The sequence below is a fragment of the Triturus cristatus genome, chromosome 12 (assembly GCF_964204655.1).
Source record: "Triturus cristatus chromosome 12, aTriCri1.1, whole genome shotgun sequence".
In the NCBI taxonomy this organism is placed as follows: Eukaryota; Metazoa; Chordata; class Amphibia; order Caudata; family Salamandridae; genus Triturus; species Triturus cristatus.
In genome coordinates this window covers 221064577-221087507 of record NC_140595.1, presented here as the reverse complement: position 1 = coordinate 221087507, position 22931 = coordinate 221064577, and the positions used below count along the sequence as shown (strand labels likewise).

General features: G+C 46.1%; 1 protein-coding gene across 5 annotated transcripts in view; it reads left to right on the top strand.

The window, feature by feature from the left end:
• Positions 1-14828: 14828 nt before the first annotated feature.
• Positions 14829-22931, top strand: part of LOC146775743 (uncharacterized) — a 328795-nt gene continuing 320692 nt past the window's right edge. For all 5 annotated transcript variants that reach the window (XM_085637383.1, XM_085637382.1, XM_085637380.1 and 2 more), the window contains exon 1: positions 14829-15330. In XM_085637383.1, coding sequence (XP_085493509.1) covers positions 15139-15330 — 192 coding nt within the window. In that variant the 5' untranslated portion in view covers positions 14829-15138. The remainder of the gene's footprint in view (positions 15331-22931) is intronic.

Below are 22931 nucleotides of genomic sequence, written 5' to 3'. Positions count from 1 at the left end.
TGAATATGTCTCGCAACGAGTCATCTAACAACTCAACAAAATCTGCTGAGCTACCAAAGATAGATCAAAAAGCATCAGGCTACTTCATCGATTTTGACACTTCTTCTCTGGATCCGAGTGAACGTGAGTCACAGTTAGTTTCTATTTCTTTTGATGAAAAAATCTTTAAATTCTACCTTCGGTTGAAAAAGACTTACTTTGTTTCTCCCTGGCTACAGCTCTGGGTGGCAATTGGTCTACTTTTCGTAGTCCTTGGATAGGTATGGTGACTGTCTTTTTCCTGCTCCTGAATGGACATTATCTTTCAGAACGCTCCGCAGTACAACATTTGAACTTGGTCCTTAAACCACATACATCAACTCATCGTGAACAAAGACACCTGTCCTTTGTGAATATTACAGCAGTTCCTATTCCAGAAGGAATAGTTTTGGGCTATGGTTTCATAGGATGTATTTGGTCCCACTGAACATTTGAAAATATTACATAAATGTAACATTTCTTTGAATGATATCATCACCTCCAGTACATTCTCTGATGATTGGGACTTTGAAACTGTGAATAGTATGCTGTCTGATTTAGAACAATCTGATGCATTCTGTAAAAATAAATTGTATGATGGATTTTGATACCGTGTATTGTTACCAACAATTTGGTCATCATTTCCTGCACGAAACGAGTATCCCACATAATATTTTTACTTACAATCAATAGGAACATTGCCCTACACCACTAAACGTTTGCACACAAGTTTGCTTATTTTTCTGGGTTTAACACTCCAGACCTGACCTCATATTATGATAAGGTTGCACCTACATCTGCAAAGAAAGATATGCTCACTCATACTCTGCTTCCTTTATTTCCCAGCTGTCTTCACAAAGTTTTGACTTTTGAAGGGACACCATAGACACAATAGACACAAAATCTGTCTGGGGGACTAAAGATTGGCAAGTTCAGGGAAATGAGGCATCATTTAGAGCATGTCTTATACCGCAGCAGATTATCTGATTATCAGATTATCCAGGATGGCACATATGGAACGGGACTGCTCGGTGATAAGTGCCAAATCAACACATCATACACCCCAAAGCCACCAGCACACAATGCACAACTGTGGGACTGCACATGTGACCAAACCACATACAACATGTCAAACTACACGACCACCTACCAGACATGACTACACCACTCCATGGTCATCCTGGGCTACCCCTGCACCCAATACAGACATTTCATGGCACCACAGCCACACAACAGCTGAACGCGTGGAGATGCGGAATGCAGCCATGTGCGAGGATGCAAGTGACCCGTGAGTGGCAATGTACACAACGAGAAGTGAGGCGTGGATGTGCAAGACAGACATGGGAATGCAAACAACTGATATGTCCATGCAGACCACAACTGATGGTGACTAGAGAGTAGTGAGCAGTGGACGCAACCATGTCACCCCAGGCCGTGGGACAGATAGCAGAAGTGTCGCACGCTGCGTCCCCCCCTGTGTGCATAAGCGTAGGGGGTTGGCCCTGAGTACGCCAGGGCTGCGCAGGGGTGTGGTGACCAACCCTGTTGCGCAGGGCAAGGGCCACTCCCAGGCAGGCCAACGTCACTGACAGTGCGGCACCTCGCAGTCCGCTACGAGGCCGACGCCGTGAGCAGTGGGGCCTGCGACCCTGTGCGACTGCTGCACCCCAGGACGCTGATGCACAGACCAGGCCTGTCCGCCCCAGTGACGCACTGCTCACCTGCCGACACCGTTGTGTGTCAAAGAGGGCCCAACACGTGCCGGTGCAAGCACCAAGCCCCAGTACCGCTACCTCTGCAGCCTTCGCAGACCATCGCTGGCCCCCCCACGCTGGTCCACATCACTCCTTACTAATTTACATGATCCACCCGCATCTTCTTCAGCCCAGTAGGTCTCACATGTTGAACAGTGTCCTGAGTCCTGAATGGCAGTGACCCCAAGTCCGTGGCAGCAGCCACAGCACAAGACTCCTTTCGATCAGTGAGGTATAATCCCATATCGCAGGCCTGCGAGACATGGTGCCACTAACCCTGTGCGCCATGAGTGACCGCCATCCTCCGGCGGTACATCATTGGTGTCTGAGCCTGTGGCCTGGGGGTTGTCATCAGCAACAGACAGGTACGGACTTGGTGTCTGGCCTGGGTCTGTGTCATTCATATCCGCCATGTTGCCGGACACAGCTGGCATGTGCCCTCTGCATCATGCACTGGAGGTAGGCCTCCCATTCTCCCCCATGACACTTCGCGGAAGGCACCCATGACACATGTGAGTCCCTGCTCTGCCCTCATGACCCTACCCCAGTCTCCCACAGGTCAGCGTCCCGTGGCAGTGGGCATGTGTCGTGTGCATCCGGGGCAACTAGCCCTGTGCGACTCGAGTCATTCCCCCTTGTAGTTCTGACATTGCATTTCTGAGTGCCTGATGACTGTTGGAGTTGGGGCCAGCACCAGCTACTCCCTGAGGCCTGGCTTACACTCACCCCACACACACAGCCAGCACAGACATCACTGTATTAGTGGGCCTGCCATCACATCCTGCAGAACCAAGTATTGACTCTTTTCTCCCTGCACTGTCACAAGTGATCAAGGATTTGCACTCGGATGATGACACCCCTCCGAGACCCGAACACACCCGCCCAGAGGCAGTACAATGCAGCCCACATACGTACCAGGGGCATCATTGAACACACATTTGGCATGTTGAAGTCACGTTCAGGTGCCTGGAGGGCACAGGTGGAAAGCTCCTGTACAGCCCAGACATCGTGTGCAAGATGATCGTTGCATGTTGCACAACATCTGTCTTCGCACCAATGCCCCATGGATCCCAGTTCCAGAAGTACCGGATGATGAAGGTGACGATGTGGCAGGTGGCCCACATCCCGCTGCAGCAGGAATGGCCCGTAGGAATTCCATCATTCACACTTACTTCTCATGAGCATGTCACATTGTGGCCGTCCATGGCAATCATGGGGCAATAGAAGATGTCCAATTGCACTGCATGTGTGATTAAAACATATTTGCAGGTTACAGGTTGTACTTGTACATTGTCATGTTACATTTTCCTGCGGTTTCAGATGTGATTTACCAGGTTGTGCACATTTGCGGAACCAGTTGTGTCCTGTGTTCAGTTGTGGAGGGGTTGCTGTTTGTACCGGTATGTTGTCAATGTCGAGGTGCACTTCTGCTTATGTGCGTATGCTGCACGGTGGGTGGGTTGCTCCTGCGACTCTGATTTGTCTGGCACTGGTCTCTTTCATGCAGTGTGCCTGTCAGTTCTGTTCTTCCACGGTGCTTGGATGTTGTGGTGTACATGTTGTTCTCAGCAGTCGGTCAGGGTGCATCCGTGGTACTCCGCTGTTGATGTATTTTTTCTGTGGCATTTTCCGTATGCTGTTCTTGTGCTTTTTACCGCATTACGCGTGAGTATTGCTGCCCTCACGCTGGTTGTCACTGTTTTCTTATCGCGCTTTGGCCCATCGCAGGATTTTTCGCGTTGGGGTTTGTGTTTTTATCTCCGCCAAGGTGGTTGTATTGTATTGTAGGCATTGGCCGCGGTTTCGGCAAACTATCGCATAGGGCTGCCTTGTTGTGAATTCCACGTTGACACAGGGTTATTTTCCCGACGTAGGCTGCGATGTTGAGAGTTGCGCAAAGCTACTCTTGCGGTAGTTATCACACGTTCTTGTGAATATACTCCTATGCTGCTCCACTGTACTCTACACCACTTTGTTCAACACCTCTCGATGCCACTCAAAGCCACTCCACTCTACCTACTCCATCATACCCCAGTCCACTCGCACTAGCAGACAGCATGCACTCGCGTATGGACCGGAGCAGCAGACAGCTCGCAACCACCCCCTGTGAAATACAAATGGAGGTGAGGCCCGGTGTTTGAGCTTGAGGAGATATTGTGTGGTGGGGATCGAAGTCTGTGTATACTGGACCCTCGCCTGATGGTTTCAACGGTCCCTAACTGCCACACCCATAAGAAGCCACGCTCAGGGGCTGCATCCCCCCACACTCCTGCCTACGGAGAAAAGTGTGAGGCCCCCCTGACCAGACCACTCAGCGCAGATACACAGGGCCTCCCAAGCGGAGACGGATCCTCGGAGGGAGGGCCCTTCGCCAGGCTTACCTGATGCGATCCCAGGGAGGCCTGCGTTCCGACCCCCAAGGCCTCAGATGCGGGTCAGCCGCTGCATAACTGATGAAGCAAGAGCAGCGCCAAACCCTCCTTTTATCCAGACGGGCAGCTGTCACCACCAAGCCCGGTAAGGTAACACACAGGGGAAGAACATTTAATAAGGGATTAGCTAGCAACTGTGGGCCTCATGCATAGAACGCTGTGACATAAACGACCTGAACAGTCTTTGGACACAGTCACCATTGCATATCCCCTTACCTCAAGCTAACGATATAGCAGTACTCCTGACTAAAACGGGGCCCAGCGCACTCCCACTATAATAGATAAGGGGAACATCCAGATCTCTGCTTATAGCTCTATAAGCACGTACGGCCCACCTGGAAGTGCGACCTGAAGCAGTCCCATACGCAAGTACACTAACGAGGGAGAAAAAGCTAGCCTTTTAGAGAGGCCGTCACTGCAGGAGACACAAGGTGATCATGCCATGTCCTATCTGTGCAATGGGTAAGCTCAGAACAGACAAAGCACAACCTCAGATGGGGGAAGCTACAAACCAGGTCCCTGGCACCAAAGGCACCACACAAACAACGGCTGCAAAACCCACAGACCACGCAGATCATTTGCATTGCTTTGATGAATTAATGGTGGCAGCCTTGGACGTTAAAACATGTTGGGCCTTAAAATAGACACACTCTGTATTGAAATGGGATTCTTACGCGAAGACCACAAGGAATCAAAAGACAGAGTGAAGGAATCCGAATCAGCGCTGGCCTCTCTGCGACTCACAGTGTCTTTGGCTACGGACCAGATCAAGTCGCTCCAAAAAGAAGTGGAATACCTAAAGAGTCGGGTGGAAGATCAGGAAGGTACATCCCGCACAAACAATGCGCGCATAGTTGGCCTACCAGAACGAATTGAGGGTCAAAGCATGGAGCTGTATCTCAAAACTTGGTTCTCTACAGACATCCTCAACAGCAAATATTCCAAATTCTTCTCGGTTGAACTGGCACATAGGGTGCCAGGTGGCCCTCCCCACCCAGGCAACCCCCCTAGACCAGTGGTTGCACACCTGTTTAACTACCGGGACAGGGATCACATCCTGCAAGTGACATGGGCCCTTGGCCCATGGCAAATGGAGAACGCCATGGTGCATATCTACCAGGACTACACAATATCAACACAACAACGCAGGTCCTCCTATATGGATGTCAAGTGATGCCTCCGGGACAACAAAATACAATATGTGCTGCAGTACCCCGCCACACTACGCATCAAGCACAAGGACAGCACCACCCTCTGCTAAACCCCAGGGAAAGCCTGGATGGAACAGAATGACTTCGCACATGTCCCGACGGCGTCAATGGCGGCCACCAGCCAACAGTGAAAAAGTGCAAGTACACGCAGGAACCAAGGTAAAGGACTTGCGCAACGCCCTACCAAAGCCCAGGCAGCAAGGGAAAGGTAACAAGCTATCAAACAGGCGGAAAATCACAGCAACCCTAAATCCCCCTCTAGATAAGAGTCTGAAACAGATATAACTCCAGAACAAGCATACCAGCTAACAGAATCACAACACACAGCAATGCTAGGAGGAGGTCCTACAGTAATGCCGCAAATTGCTGAAGAACTTGGGTGACCCTCCACATATCACCGATGGGATATGCGCAGCAAACAAAGGGATGTTTACAACCATAAGTTGCTCCAGCAAAAATAGACTTTGGGCGACGAACAAACACAAGTACTAAGACTACGGCAAGCCTTAACTGATATGGTGGCCACTCTGTAAACTAACAAAACAATCTGCTGTGCCTCCAAATACAAGATAAGTGGCTGATATAGCATCACTATGTTTTTCTTTTCTCTCTCCTCTCTTTTATTATTTCCTTTTTAAAAGCACCCGTTCAAATATCCTATATTTCTTATTCTTATTTGTGATTTAAAATTTAGTTTATTAGCATTTCAGTGCAGATGGCCTTTTGCCCGTTGGCAAGCTGGCCTGGGGTGGGCAGTTGGGTATCGCAGATGGTTATTGCAATCTTCCCATTCCGTTCTGATATATACTACGTTCATTATGCGCACTACCACTGAATCTATAATCAGGATTTGGTTGCCATGGGGAGGTTAGGCGGCCACCAGAGGTATTATGGGTGCGAGCATACCCCCCCCCCCCGCAATTTGCTCTCCATAAAGAAGATGCAAGGTAACAATTATCTCCTACTGACCTGGAATGTACGGGGATTCGTTGGCTGCGCTAAATACCACAAGGTATACCAATATCTATGGTGGCACAAGATTTCAGTGGCACTAATCCTAGAGACACACCTCACCCAGCAAACCCTCACATCACTGCGCAAGTGCTGTACGGGCACAGTAATAGGGAATACGTATTCAGGTTATGCTAGGGGCACCTTGATATTGGTGGCACCAGGGATCCCACTGCAGTCACTACACACTCACACAGACCGACAAGGCCGATATGCGATTCTGGAGGGACTCCTGGCTCCCCAATAACGCTGATCTCTTTATATGCACTAATTTTGAGGCAAGCTATGGTCCTGAAAGCAATGACCCCTTCATTACTAAGTGACCTTATGGCTCCAATATATTGGGGTGGAGACTGTAAGTGCAATCATGATTTAGAATTAGACCGCTAGCGCCCGCCACTTCTTGGAGCGAAATCCATAGACCTGACACAACATATGAAAGACTGAGCCAGCAATATGCAACTAAGCAAAGCCTGGCAGAGCAAACATCCTACAGAACGCATATATTCCCATTATTCAACAACTCATGATCTCTACACTAGAACTGATGCAATATACTGCTCAGCAGTAGCCATGTCTAGAGTGTCGCAAGCGGAGTACTTAGCACGCACGTTACATGCCCTTAGCCCCCTACAAATACAGTTAGCTTGGGAACATAGGGGGATATTAGCAACAACATGCGATAATTATCGCAAAATGCGCTTAGTGCGTTTGTTTTTATCGCCGCCTATCGCTGGATATTTTCGTGGAGATAACACGCTATTAGCAACGTTTATCTCCACTGTGATAAAATATCCAGCGATATCGGCGAAATGCCTGAATGCCTGAATATCCAGCAATATTCACGCATCCACGCCATGGTAGACTTAGCCGGACAATCGACCTACCATAGAAGAAACAGGTAAGTCATGTTTTTATCAGGTGTAAAATCCTGGCGCTAATCACAGTTAGCGCGCGTTTTTTTATCGCGCCGCGGGTATTGCTAATATGCGATAGCTCTGTTAGCTACTGCTTTCAGTCGCTACCAGTTTGGGTACGCCCACTTTGCATGTCATTAGCGATAAATATCGCTGACATGCAAAGCGGGCCACAAACTGGTCGCTTTCGCCTGGAAGCTGTCGCTAACTGCTGTTAGCGACAGCTTGGTAATTGGGCGATAAAACAAAAACCGCTGCTTTATCGGCAAAAAGTGCCGATAAGCTGCGATCTGGCCCTTGCTAATATGCCCCTTATAGAAACAACATTCTGTCTTGGCGTCTCCCCTTTTTGGCACTCAAAGACGTAGCATTACACACCTCCATATCACAGTCCATCAACTCATACTTCCAAACAAATACAGGCACCACAACACATACGGGCTTAGAATAGGATGCATTTAAGGTTGTATTGCGTGGACAAGTAATCAAAGCAGTATATGGTTCTCGAATTACGCTCACGAAAGAACTAAAGGAGCAGGAGTCTGAAATACGATGGTGTGAACAACTTTCTACTCCAGATCCACACATTATACTCAAATTGGTTAAAGCTCGCTTGGCCTATAAAGAGACACAGGACAGACTCTGCGCCCTAGACTAGTAGCAATATCTGGTCGGCCAACACACTGTAGGCAACAAAGCGGGCAGGACATTGGCATGGTTACTAATAGCTGACTCCTCGCAACCCCCCATTACGGCCATATGTGACTCAGTCTGTCAATTGGTAAATACGCTGGAAAAGATTAATGACTCCTCCTATAAATATGACACCTCCCTTTACAAAGCGGTACACAAAGCACCAGGGGCAGACGGATGGCCATCTGAGTTCTATGCAACATACACGGAACAGCTGACTCCCCGCTTTGCACCATCTATAGAGAGGTGTTTGATCGTGGCACACTCCCACACTCTCTACGGGAGGCGATATTGTTGGTACTACAGAAGCCAGGTAGGGACCCACTTCAAATGGGCTCATACTGCCCACTGTCTCTACTGAATTCGGAGTACAACATCTTAGGCAAGATATTGGACAACAGGTGAACAGATGTTGTACAACTGCTGATTCATAGTGATCAGAATGGATTTATCCCAAGGAGAAACACTAGCCTAAATTTACGCTGGCTCTTTAAATGATTAGATTGGGCACAAACCGAAATAGAATTGCCATGGATTGCTGCTTTAGGTATCAAAAAGGCATTTGATACTTTAGGAAGGGAATATCTACTGGCAGTATTGATGAAATTTGGCTTGGACCCTAAATTTCTACGGTGGGTAAAGATACTGTACACTAAACTGCAAGCCAGAGTAAAGACAGGCTGCACCATCTCTCCCTCTTTCAATGTAGAATGAGTAACGAGACAGGGATGCCCTTTGTCGCCCATTATTTTCTCATTGCCTATGGAGCCTCTGGTGAGCGTACTCTGTAATCGTGTCCTAGACTGAGGCATACAAGCATACACGCAATGGCACATTGTTTCCCTTTATGCAGACGATGCACTAGTCTAGTTGAGTGGTAAGAATACGGTCCTACAGGACTTAATTAAGTTATCGGACGAGTATGCCTAAACTTCAGGCTTGAAGGTGAACTGGTCCAAATCAGTAGTACTCCCAATGAAACTCCTCTCCATAGCACAAAGACTAAATCTACCCACTACTCCACTCACATGGGCCTTCGACTCCTTCAAACAGCTAGGAGTTCAAATTTATCACTGTCAGCCAGACCTGATAGAAGGCGACTTAGGCAGAGTAATTACTAGAGCCCGTGCTGAGCTTCCATTCTGGATGGAGCTACCATTGTCCCCTATGGTTTGGGTTGCCATTTTTAAGATGCTTCTGCTTCCCAGACTCCTGTACTTTTTGGCAACCCTCCCCCGTAGACTCCCGCACAAGTTCTTCTAAGACCTGGAGTCACTTCTTGTGTCTCTCGTTTGGGGTAGCTCCATGGCCAAAGTAGCACTCCAGAAATTAGACCTTCACCTCTCAGAAGAGGGTTTGGGGGCACCCAAATACGAACAGTACTAAGCTGTGGCACAACTCCAATGGCCCATGAGATGGCTGGCGTGTAGTAACCTCGCCGAAATAGATCCCTGGGTGGTGTTGCTGCGACGGCCAGCTATGCTGGAATGGCTATTCGGCTCCAAAACACCACTACAGAAAAAACAGGGCAACCTGCTGATGTCGGCATCCTGAAATAGTTGGTCAAGATATGTGCTGTCTAGCCAACAATCCTCACTGTATGCCCCAGACCTCCCTCTTGAAGCGCTTCCTGGCTCCTACACCTGCCTTAGGAGAACGTAATTAGAAGTGTGGCACACCGGAGAACTCGACACATGGGGGGATTTATTCATGGATACGAATTTATGTGATTTTGCGGTTTTGATGGATGACTACGGAGTGCCACCAGGGGCATTCATGCTCTACGCAGCACTGACACAGCAACTCCTCCAGGTATGGGGGAACGAGCAAACTGAACCCACCACATCCATGGTACTACAAAAATTATTGACTTGTGGTCTAGGCAGGAAAGCAATCACAGTAATATACAACTCCCTTAGGCCCGCCTTGGCCCCCCTGATGGCGCCATTATGTGAATACTGGGATACAGCACTGACAACCAGAGTCACTGGTAAGCAGTGGACACAATGTATAGGATATCCTAAGTATATATCTACCAATGCTAGACTGAAATTCACGTAATTCAAATACCTCCATCACACATATTTAACACGTACGGACTAGTGCGCATGTATCCTACCTCCACCGATATCATACTAGTTATCACGAAACGTAATGCCTGCCCCAAGAATCTCAACAAATTCCTAGATCTGGCAATGGGTTTGGCTAAACGCAGAATAGCCATGACCTGGATGTCATCCACGGGCCCAAGTATGCAAGCATGGCGCAAGCATGGCTTTTAGACCGCTGCAGGACACTAGTGGCAGAACATGAGACCCAGTTGACCAATGCCACGCAATTGTCCCCATCAACAAACCCCATGCAATGGCAAGATTACTTAACCACCATAAAATCAAAGTTGAACACCACAAGCCCAAACTCATCGTAGGTTATACCACTATATTGTGCCTCAATGGCAACACACTAGGAGAAAGAAAGACAAAACATATATGTATATTGGTCACACCTGTACACTCAGGTTCAGTACAGGTGGAACCATAGGCAACAGCACTGAGCGCAGACCTCCCTACACTAAGATGCTGAACAGACACCCGCATATATTCCCGATTGTGTTTGGTAGGTCACACAGCATAGACACATAACTGACACGAATGGAAAGCACCGGACAGTTACCTCTGTTAATGTTAGTAATATTGGAGATAATGTGTATGCGGAATAGTATGACAATACTGTTAGATGATCAACGTTATTATTATTTCTTGGCACCCAGCCCAAAGCTGTATTTGTAACTGTATGTGAAATGATGTATAGAACAGAAATAGATAGAGGTGAAACGAGGACAAATATCTTTATTTCTTCTTGTTGTTTCCTTTCTAAGTGTGCTGCATTGTGCCGCACACTTAAAAAGAAGAAATGCCTCCAAGGATTGTTTTGGTGCAGGAAGTGTCCCTCCCTGCACAAAAACAATCCTGTCTGCAATGCAGGCACCCTTGCACCATGGCACAAGGGTGCCTGCATTGGCGCTAGGCAGCCAGAAGTGCGTCAGCGCAAGGAGAGAGCAGTGATGTGCCATATCTTGATAGCTAGGGCGCATTCATGCCCTTTCCATTTGATACAGTGTATCAATTTGTCCTGATGATTTGCCCTGCTTTAAGTATTGATAAATCTGGGCCTAAGTCCCAGGAATGACGGTTTAACTTGTTGTGCTTTAAAAAGATGCATTAGGGCGAGGTGCACACGCGTTCCCAACCTCGAAGAAAATATTTCCTTGGTTCAGATGAGGAATAGTAGTTTTTATTTTCAGTCTGGCCCACTGAAAAACTCAAATGCCATGAGGCCTCATTTCTGAGGCCCCTTGCGGCACTGAAGCGTCACTTTTTTGACGTTCCGGTGGCGCAATGTGCCCAGGCATATTTACAAGGCTACGTAAAGCCCCTTTACGTGGCTTTTCATGGCCTTGTAAATATGTGCCCCTTCCACACAGAACACTGTATGAAAGGGGCCTTCCATGGGTGTTGCTGTGAGTGTTCCCATGCAACATCCATGGAACCTGACACATTCCCAGATTTACGAGAAATCGTAAACCTGGGAATGCGTCAGAATCTAACGTCATCCCAGGGGTGCGTTAGGGAGGCGCAACGAGGAGAAATGTTTTTATTTCTCGTCATTTTTTCCTTTTTAGATTGAGCCTATACAGCACTTGCGCTGTTAGGCGATCTGTTGTAGGTACTTTGTGGGGGTCTGAATCCTCCCACATTTTGAATTGGCTTTCGTGTCTGTCCTTAAAAAATCGTAGCCTGCTAATGATGGGGGTATGTCCCACTTTTCTTCAAAAGTTCTCTCCCATGGAGTATTGCAGCGGGAGCGAGCAGCGGCGAGCATGGTGGCGGCTGCTGAGGCGGAAAGCACGCTTTGCTCCTAAAGTATCCTCTCCAGGAGTATGTATCTCTATACATAATTAAAATTAATTAAATTAATTAAAATAAAATTCACATCTAGTAAAAATGTAACGCATATATTAAAAAACATAAATAATACCTCTACAAAAAAACATACATCACATACATTTAAAATATAAACTAAAATACATAAAATTAATTAACAAATTGATATTTTACACATATATATTTTTGCAAATGATATTAATGACTTCTATATTTTTAAAAACAATATTTATTACCTTAAATGCGAGATTCTTGACCACGATATTCTTGCTGTCGATATTTCTGGATCACGATATTTCCAACTCGACATTTGTGTAAGTCGACATTTCCAACTCCATATTCTGCCTCAGCACCCAGTGTAATTTTTCCCGGTGCCCAGGGGACTAATTGACCATAGTAAAAATGGTACGTGAAAGTGATTAGGAACTAGCTTTAAAAAACATATACTTCATCAGTCTTGTGGTGGAAAGAAAGATGAGGAGGTCAATTATGTTTACAGTTGCTTGTAAACTAACTATGTTTCATGCGCAATTATTACACCAGGTTAGTTGCTCTGCCCCGAAATTACACTTTTACACCAATTAGATCTGACAATAATGTTGCACTCTGCGCGTCTAGCTGGTTTAGACAAAGTTTAATCGTTTGCAAACAGTTTTGGCGCTAATAATTCAACAGCCTGCTGTGATGCTAATGAAATGACTTTGTTGTGATTCATGTGGAAAATAATGTAATGTAATTGAGCACAACAAAGTGAAGTAAATGCTTTCAGCGCTGTCTGGAACCCAAACTCAATGAAGAAATCAAATGTGGTTATGTTAGTGAAAGTATTCAGAGAGGTGCACAAACAATGTGGCCTCTGGGCGCACAAATTTGCAGCTGCAACGTTCCCCCGCTCATCTTCTTCAATCTTCCTCTCTTTCTGCCCCACTCTCTCCTCCACTTCTATCTTGTGAACCCAAAAAATGCATCACTTTACTTTGTCTGGGTTACTGCAGTGCAATGCATTTTCTTTCCTCATTATGGTGATGTGTGCATGTGATATTGTCATGTTAGTCAGGTGCGCAATGCCCATTGGGCTCAAGGGCTTCAGCCCCCTCCGTCGTGTGTGTCAGCCGGAGCTGAGACAGCTTACCGGGCTGGTGACCATCTTATTGTAGCCGCACCCGAGTACTTCACAGGTCTTTAAAAGACCATTTAGTTGTTAACGAGGCTTTGTTGTGTTTTAACCCCTTCTTAGAGACCCTGCAGCTCCACTCTGCCTATTGCTGGAAGACTAAGCCCCCCCTCCGAAATTTTTATTAGCCCCCCCTCCCCCGAAATTTGACTCTAGTTGCGCCTCTGATGTTGGTGACTCATGCATGTGGTGGTTAAATGGCAGTGTGATGTGCTTGTGATGACATTTGTGGCAGTATTGTGTAAGTGTTATGCTGAGTTCTCCCGTCACTTGTCTATGTAATAATGTACATCTTGGTCACGTACATTTTAAAGCATGTGTTTATTTATATGTAATGGAGTATGTGGCTCCTAACTGTGACGTATGTATTTGGTGATGTATATGGCAATAGTGTGTGCATATGACAACGTACATGGAAGGAGGCAAGAGTCAGAATAGCATTTCTGCTCAGCATTTATTATTCTATTATACAGTATTTTATTTGCTAACAAGGGTTTTCCATTCCAGGACTCAATAGTAGTGGTACATTTGTGCCTTCAGTTCCTTGAAATCTAGGCCACTACTAACCAAGTACTTCCAATTACCCAATAAGTGTGGACAGGCATTATGCATTATGGCGCATATTATTTAATAGCATTACCTCTTTATTTTGTCCGGTCAAAAACTAAAATTGAGGATGCTATATTAAATTTGTTAATGCTTAAACAGCACCTTTATATACAGGTAAGGACATCGCCTTAATAATCTCTTATAAGGTCCCAAAGGCGAGAACTATTGGCTATGCCAATGCTTGTTCTATGTGTGTTGCGTTGGTGCAGGGCAACCCATTGTGCACTAGCTCAGGGGAAAAGGACAGGAATGCACCTATAAAGCGCCAGCACAGCAAGATTTCTTGCTGGTGTTGCCCTACATCAAAACCTCAGTGTGGGCAAGTAAAATTAGCCCATGACTGCTGATGGAGAAAGTACAAGACACAAAATTGAAGATGAAATGCAGAACAAATCAAGACATTCACCCTCAGTTAAGAGATCTGGGTTAAATCCATCATTTTTTTCCTCACCATTCCACCCCATTTTAGACCTGGCCATATGCAAATCAGGCTTGACCCTGTGCCTCATGAAAACAGCCCAGTGGTAAGTGTCAAGCCAGGACCGGAAACAAGCATTCTAGGATCTTTCAGGGTTTCTCTCCTTTTCTGCCAAGATAGCTTGATGCTAGTGGCTCAGTGGGCCGAGGACCCACGTCTGGGCATACCTGGTGCACTTAGGGCGAGAAAGCAAAAGACACACAATTGATGGCTGAAGAGGGGTGAAACCCCGAAACCTGTCCTAGGATGCTTGTTTTCAGTCCAGGGAGGACCTGGCTTGGCAGTTCGAGCTGGACTGTTCCCATGAGGCACAGGGTCAAGACTGATTTGCATATGGCTGGGTTCAAACTGGAACGGCATGGTGAGCAAAAAACACGATGGATTTAGGCCCAGATCTCTGTACTGGGGTGAATGTATGACATTGTTCTGCATTCTGTCCATCAACTGTTTTTGCGACGGGGGAAAGTACAGCATAATGCAGATAGCCCCTGAGTCACCTGGCTCCAGCTGCATCATTGATAAAAACGCACCTGAAGCGGCCACATGACGAGTGTGAGAAAGCACCTGTCAATCCGCGGGGGGGGAGGGAGGGAGGGAGCGGGGTCGACAGCGTCACGTCCGGGCACTGAAAGAGGCCCAGCGAGGGAGGCAGCAGTATTAATTAGGAAAGAAAGCGAAAGTTTGCTAGCTCACAGCGACGTGGGGCCTTTAAATTAGAAGATTGACAATTATTGGTTCTGGTTTTTAATTTGGCCAAGTCAAAACAGGGAAACAAGCAGAGGCAACTGGTGGGTAGGAGAACGAGCCAACGGAGTCATGCGAGGACACTCGACGGGTCAATGCCAAGATGACGCAGGGACCGAGAAGCGGAATGAAGTTAACGGGGGCTCCAGTTGAATGTTTCCACTTACAGCGGCTTCAGTCAGCAGAACTTTCAGCTGGAAGATGTCTCCCCTGGCGCGCACCGTTCTTATAACCGGCTGTAACCGGGGAATTGGGCTGGAACTTGTCCGGCAGCTGCTGGCAAAGCCCAACGCACCCGAGCAGATCTTTGCCACCTGCAGGACCCCGGGATCACCAAAATGCCAGGTAGGAGGGGGCTGTGCCCTCATTTTGAGTTGGTATAAGCAGTGGAGGAAATTAAATGTATCCATTCGCGTCCCTGCAGTTGTTCAGGAGCGGGGCACTGGCGGCCCTCAACATTTTGAACAGGGGCAGCACCGAGGCTGGGAGTGCGCAGCACCGAGGCTGGGAGTGCGCAGCACCAGGTGCACGAGCATTCAAAACCTTTTCAGGATTGACTCCTGTGTGCCTGTCTAGACCGTAGTGACTTAGACTGTGGCAGGGCTTCGCCAACAAACAGTGACACACTTGGTAGGTTACTGCAATTTCACAGTATGTGGATAAACAAAGAACCAATAAAAACAGGCCTCAGAGTGACAGCAGCAGGGTTATCAGGATGCTGATGTAATACATCACCTATGTGAGGATGGTGTTAGAATTCGTAAATTCACTCACTCATCCATCCACCTCCACAGTGACGTAAGCACCCACTCTAGATACATCTCCGTGAGCTATATGTCCCTCATGCTTTAACTGTGCATTTTTATGAGCTGTTAAAGTTTGTACAACTCTGCCATGCTGGATCTGTTCTGAGGAAATGGAAGATTGAACGGTCTCAATTCAGTCATGCTGCCCACACTCACTCAGTTATGCGTGTGGCTTGGCACCAAGGGCTGTCTCGTGGCCTGTTTGATAGTGCAGGCTAAGATTACAATGACTCACCCTGGGAAACATGCTGCATACTGACACTCTCGCCAATAGCCTCTTGCAAGGCCTGCCCCATCGTCCTCCCCTTCTGAGGCTGGTAAACAAGCCCTATGAAGCAGGGATTGTCTCACTACATTTGATGTGAGATACCTGCATTGATGGGGGAGACACCGGAGCTCAAAGGGGCAATATTCAAGCATGAGGACATGTTGATGAAAAACAGAAGTAGGCTGCGGTGCTCGGCCCTTCTGCTTTTAATCTTATTAGGGAGACCCCCCCCCCCCCCAAAATATTTTAGCTCACCCCATAAAATTGTAATATAGGTCTGACAGCTGAACAACCGGAGTGCATGCATGTTAGCATAAGTGACATACCCAAGGAACCCATAGCTGAGAAACTGTACAACCAATGAACATTAGTACTGCTGAATGCCAGCCATGGATCCCACCGAGCACACCACAATGGGCAGGTGAGCATTCATCATCCTATATCTGTACATGAATATATGGTAATTTGGCTGTCTCTTACATGAGTTTTGAATGTCCTCTATGTTTATGTCTGTTTACAAAAAAATATACAACTGTCCTTTAACTTCTTGCTCTCACTATTCAGTGTGTTCGCTACCTGTGTTGCAGCTGTCATGTATATGTGAGAGAATCGTCAGATGCTCTTTTTGGTGCTACTACATGCCTTTCTCTTATTCATGTTAGGAAAGGCTGCGTTGCAGCTTTCCATGTTGTACCTTAATTGTGTGGTGAAGCTCGGTATAAAACTTTCCATTCCACGTAGGCAAAAAAAAGATCCCCATTGCCAAAGCTTGGGGCATATTTAAAAGCGTATTTTCGCTGCTTTAGCGGTCGATTTCGGCCGAAAAGCGGCAAAATAAACATCTCTGGGGCATATCAACAAGGGCTTTATCTCTGCTTTCTTGGCTTTAAAAGCCAAAAAAGCAGAGATAAAATTAGCACCCTATCAACAACAGGGTGCTAACATGCATATTTGCATGTTAGCGCCCTTTTACTCTACGCTTCCCCTTGCATCTCTAATGAGATGCAAAGGGGGCGTTCCAGAGTAAAATAATAGGAGAAATGTCGCTAAGCGACATTTCTCCTATTATCAAGAATGTCGCTAACCCTGTTAGAGACAAAAAAAAAGCAGCGCTAACCGCGGTTAACGCTGCTTTTTTACGTCTGGTATTTTTCTGACTTAGCCATGATATCCTATGGAAGGAGGATATCATAGCTAAATTTGCCTGTCCCTATCAACAAGGTAACGTGAGATTATCGCTGGGTTTCCAGCGATAATCTCACGTTAGCCTGTTAGCGTGAGGATTTTTATCGCTATTGAGATAAGCGTTGCTAATAGCACGCTATCTCAGCGATAAAAATTCACGCTAGCCGGCGATAATTATCCTAGCGCTAAGTGCGCTTAGAGATAATTATCGCCGCTTGTTGTTGATATGCCCCTCTCTATTTTCAAGGACACGCCAACGCGTGTTTCCTTGATGCATTAGCTGTTTCCCCTCCATTTTGCATGTCAGCGATTATTATCGTTAATAACATGCAAAATGGGCGTTCCTCACAATGTCTGCATGAATTAGGTGGCAGACAGACATTCGCACTATTTACAATGCGGCCCCAGCGATGTAAAAAACCGCGGTTATCTGCTTTTTCTTCTACGTAGGTATGCTGATAATGGGAGGTGCATCTCCAATATTATCGCTGGATTTCAGGCGATGTTTCTGTTTCTCACCATCCATCGCTGGAATTACATCACCAGTTCGCAAAGCGTTGATAATACATCGCTAACACGGCGATGTAATTCAGTGTTAGACAGCGATAAACAGACTCGCGCTAAGTGCGCTTAGCGATGTTTACCGCTCTTCCTCAATGATATGCCCCCTTGTTTTTTGCATAATGCGAGTGAAAGAGTGAACTCTCACAAAATAGGGGGCATAATATCAAGCCAGGCGATAAAATTATCGCCGCTTTAGTGGCAGAAAACTGCAGCTAAAACGGCGATAATGGGCTTGATAATATGCTCTATGGAATTCCAATTGAAGCCCATGTTAAATGTGAAGGACATCTAACCTGAGCTTCAATTGGAATTCCATAGAGCATATTATCAAGCCCATTATCGGCGTTTTAGCGGCAGTTTTCTGCCGATAAAGCGGCGATAATTTTATCGCCTGGCTTGATACTATGCCCCTATGTGAGTAGTGTTTGCTCTAGGCTTTAAGGCGTGAAACAAGCAGTTTTTGACATGGAGGAGGCAACTTTGTAAAATGAACTGAGAAGTGGTTCCATGTTATGTACAATACCTCCCACCAATTGTGGCATTTTCGACAGCAGCTCTTTGTATTCTGTGATTTTGATCCGGTAATGAAACTAAAACATAAAACCAAGCCCCGAAATGCTATATGCTGGTGGTGGCTGACAAAAATAGATGCTGGCATCCTAACTTGAAGTCCCAAAGGGCAGAGTTGTGAAACGAAAAATACATTTGAGTTCCTGGCTTTCTGCCTTCATTCTAAAGCAAACACTGGTTAAACAGACGAGTGAGTGAGAGGGCGGAGTTAGCGTTTCAGATGCAAATGCACCTCCTGCTAATGGGCTAACATTAACACTCCTTGGAAAATCAGCTAACAGGACATGTTTACCAGTACTGCTTGAGCATCCACAAATTAGACCTGTCCAGAGACACAAACATGCACATGCATCAAGAAAAGCTTTTGCGAGTCCTTAATTGCAATTATTAAGGAATCGCAATTAAGGACTCTCAAAAGCCTATGCATGTAGGAATCGCTATAACAATAGCGATTCCTACAAATTCCTTATTTGCGACTCGCAAATTGTGAGTCGCAAATAAGGAATAGCTTCCCATTCATTCCTATGGGCCTACAGGCCCATAGGAATGAATGGGAAATTGCAAGCGCAATTTGCGAGTACCAATAGGTACTCGCAAATTGCGCATGCAATTTCAGGGTGCAAGGGTGTCAAAAGGACACCCTGTTGCACCCCTGGAATTGACCTGTGCACATATGTTGCGCACACACATGCCCTTAGGGCATGTGTGTGCGCAACATGAAACTTTGTAAAATGCACAAAAGTGCTTTTTTCAAAGGTTTTGCAAATTACCATGAAGTTCAACTTCATGGTAATTTGCGCACCCTATTAGTGAAATCGCTATTTATTTTACTTTAATGCATTGCATTTAAGGAATCTCAATTTGGAATTCCTTAAATGCAATCGCAATTTAAGTAATCGCAATTTAGAGATTACTTAAATTGCGATTTTTGCATTTGGGATGATGCATCCCAAATGCAAAAATACCAGTCGCAAAGGGGCAGATTCTGAGAATCTGCCCGTTTGCGACCGTTTTTTTGTATGATGCATGGGGCCCAAAGAAAAGAAAAATAATGACCTTTCACCCCCTCTTTTCTAGTCCATCCTAAGGATTTGTGCAATTTAGGTGGAGAGCTTACACCACCACTGTGAGGTACCCTACCTCAAACAAGGGCAGCACAGGCTACATGTGCTGCCCCGCGAGGCCGGCAGTGGAGCGGGTCTGGCTCGGCCTCAATGAAATAGATTGGGTTTCTTCCCCGTGTAAATTGCAGACACTGGAACCCATTTAGCATTGCCCACTCTATGGGGCAGCTTTTTCAAAACTTTGCCACATCACAAACATTTTTATGGAAAGGTACCTTTTTTGCACTGCATTGCCTCAAAAAAGCTGTTCCATGGATCGTGTTTGGGCATTAAATGCTTTTTGATGCCAACCTAGATCTACAAAAATTGTCAGACCAGGCTGTGTGTAAAAAACATAACACCTCCTTGAGGCAGATACAAAGTCAGTAAAATGTTTTGATTTTTCCTAACATTTCAAACATTTTTTGAGTGCTGCACCGTACAGTACACATTCAGTGTGCGGAATATTTTTTAAAAAAAAATAGTTGAAGCATAGAATTGTGTACTAGAAGTGTGCCCTTCTAGTACAAAAGCTATGCTAGACAGTACATACACACAACTTTGCACTATGTTGTGTAGTTAGGATGACAGCATTATCACGCATACCTTTACAAAGCATGCCTTTAAAACACAGCCTTTACCACACAGATGCCTTAACGACAAATGTTAAGTATAATTAAGGTAAGTGAAACCCATATATATATAGATATATAGCTGTGTGATCATGTGATCAAGGCAGGTGTACTGAAACGCGTTACAGTGGAAAAGATGGCCTCAACTTTATCGAAAAAGAAATTCGCTATTTTATCACATAGTTCCTGGCTGGCCAGGTTAGCGGGAGAGGCTGGGTGTGCAAGGGTAGTTACCGTTTTAAACAGCTCTTTGGTCGAGTTTTTTGAAGAGTTAATTCTTTTGGCAAAAAACTCTTGTTTCGTTATTTGAAGCAGCTGTTTATACTATGATAAACTATGTTTGTACTCATTCTTTTCCCTATCGTTATACTCCTTCCTCCATTTTCTTTCTAGGTGCTTACAGACCAATTTTTCGTCTCTAAGTTCTTGGGAATACTAGGGAGAGGATGGTCATGCCCCATTGGGGCAGAGTAGTTTTTGGGAGCTAGCTTGTTACCTGCTGCTTCAAACCAATTAGTGTATGATAAGGTGGCCTCATCAAGGTCTGTCGGTAGAATGTATGATGTAGAGATTAGCAATTCCTGTAGTTCCTCAGCTTCTACCTTGTTCCACGCTCTGCTCACCAGCTGTGTATTTGCTGGTTTCATAGTCTGACGGTCTGACGGTCTGGCAAGATGAGCTTGAATAACACTGCCTTGTGATCTGACCATACTAAAGGAAGAAGGGCGGTAAGCAGCTGTGAGTTATTAGAAAAAATGCCATCCAGTGTGTGTCCTGCCTGGTGAGTGGCACCAATAACAAGTTGCTTTAAATCAGCATTACTCATCAAATCCAACAGGCTTGATGTATCTGGATCAGAATGTACTTCCAGATGGAAGTTAAAGTCTCCCAGTATCGTGTGTGAGCTGGCGTAGAGCCCATTTTCCAGTATTCTACCTACTAGTGTTAGGAATGGGCTTCTAAGGCCAGGTGGCCTGTAAATGAGGGTGCCTCTGAAGATATAATGGTGTGAAAGATAAAGGCAAAACTCCAGAGCTTCGCATTCCGCATTAAAGATACTGTTATCTAATTATGGTAAATGACCGCTAAGCCTCCTCCTTTCTAGATTGGCCTATTTAATGTGTGGCAGGAATAATTGGGAGGGTGGCTTCGACCAAATCAGGACCTGAGGCGTCATCCGTCCAAGATTCAGTAGTAATGTAATACTTATTTTCTCTTCTTCAATTAGGGAAGCACATTCAATACTGTGCTTCACCAAGGACCTAGCGTTAAAAAGAACACAGTTCAATTCTTTATTTAACACGCATCCTTTTCTGTCCTTGCCGGGTTTATGCAAGGCGTTGACTGGCCGGAACATTAGTTCCGGTAACTTAGTGCTGCAGCCAGGGCAAGTCATTTGGGCATGTGAAGGCCAGGTGCAGGGTCCGATACATAGGCATCTGGTGTCTGAATTAGTAGCATTCAAACTATGCAGAGTGCTGCCAGAATAATGTATTAAAATGGGGTTGCCTGATTTAAAAACGGCAGGGGGGGCTGGCACCGTGCGCTGTGCGCGGGCCGTGCGCGGACGGTCGCAGATGGGCTTGCCTTTGGCGCACTGGCGGTGCGCCCGCTGTGCCCGTCCGCTGCGCGTTTGCACCATCTTCTGCTTAAATGTAGTCAGGGGCGAAAAGACTAGCCCGCTGACCCGACTTCTCCCAAAATGACGGTCCTGCTCTTCCAAATGCGGACCCCGGGAGTAAAGAACTATCTATTAGATTGTGAAAAGTATGCAATGGTATTAAAAAAAAAACAGTGCAAAGCGATATAAAATTTAGGCAGAGTAAAATCACACAATAGGTATTAGTACTGCTTCGTTGGTCAGTCCCGGCTCAAGCCTCAGGAGGACTTCACTGAGCGCGCCCACGCCTGCCTCGGCCTCAAATGTAGTCAGGGGTGAAAAGACTAGCCCGCTGACCTGACTTCTCCCAAAATCACGGTCCTGCGCTTCCAAATGCGGACCTGGGAGTGAAGAACACTGACTCAATGACTAATATGACATCGGACCATACAGTAGGTCTTAAGTCAGGAAAGAGCTCAGCGTTGACGTTTGATAAATTCGCCCCAGTAACTGCCACAGATACTTATAATCTTCTCATGACGTCTAAATCTAGCTACCCGTACGTTTTTTGCCCAGTTTCAATATTAAAATTAGCCCCTGAGCCAGTCACACTAGTACTGACCTCCATCTTGAATGCCATGTTTGCTGAAGGTTACTTTCCCAAAGCCTGGAAAAATGCATCTATAGTGCCCCTGCTGAAAAAAACGAGTCTAGATCCTAAAGAAACTAATAACTTTAGACCGATCTCAACACTCCCACTTCCTGCAAAAATCGCTGAGAAAACTATGAATGTACAACTTAGTTTGTTTCTGCAGGAAGCTCAGGTGCAGGAACCCTCCCAGTATGGTTTCAGAGAGGGGCACAGCATGGAGTCGGCTCTTCTTAAATCCACAGAAGAGATCAGGGCAATTCTTGATATGGGAGGAAAAGCCGTAATGATTATGTTAGACCTCTCAGCGGCCTTTGATACGATCCATCACGTTTTATTGATGGACCGGCTGCGAGAGATTGGAGTACAGGGCACTGCCTGGAAATTGCTCAAATCCTTTCTATCCAATAGAATACAAACTGTCTCTCTCAGCGAATTCTCTGCCAAACTATTTTCTTTGCCTGGTGGAGTCCCTCAGGGGTTATCTATGAGCCCCACACTTTATATAGTTTGTGTCGTCGTTAGCTCCCCTGATTGAATCATTTGGCTTTAGTCTAACATCTTATGCA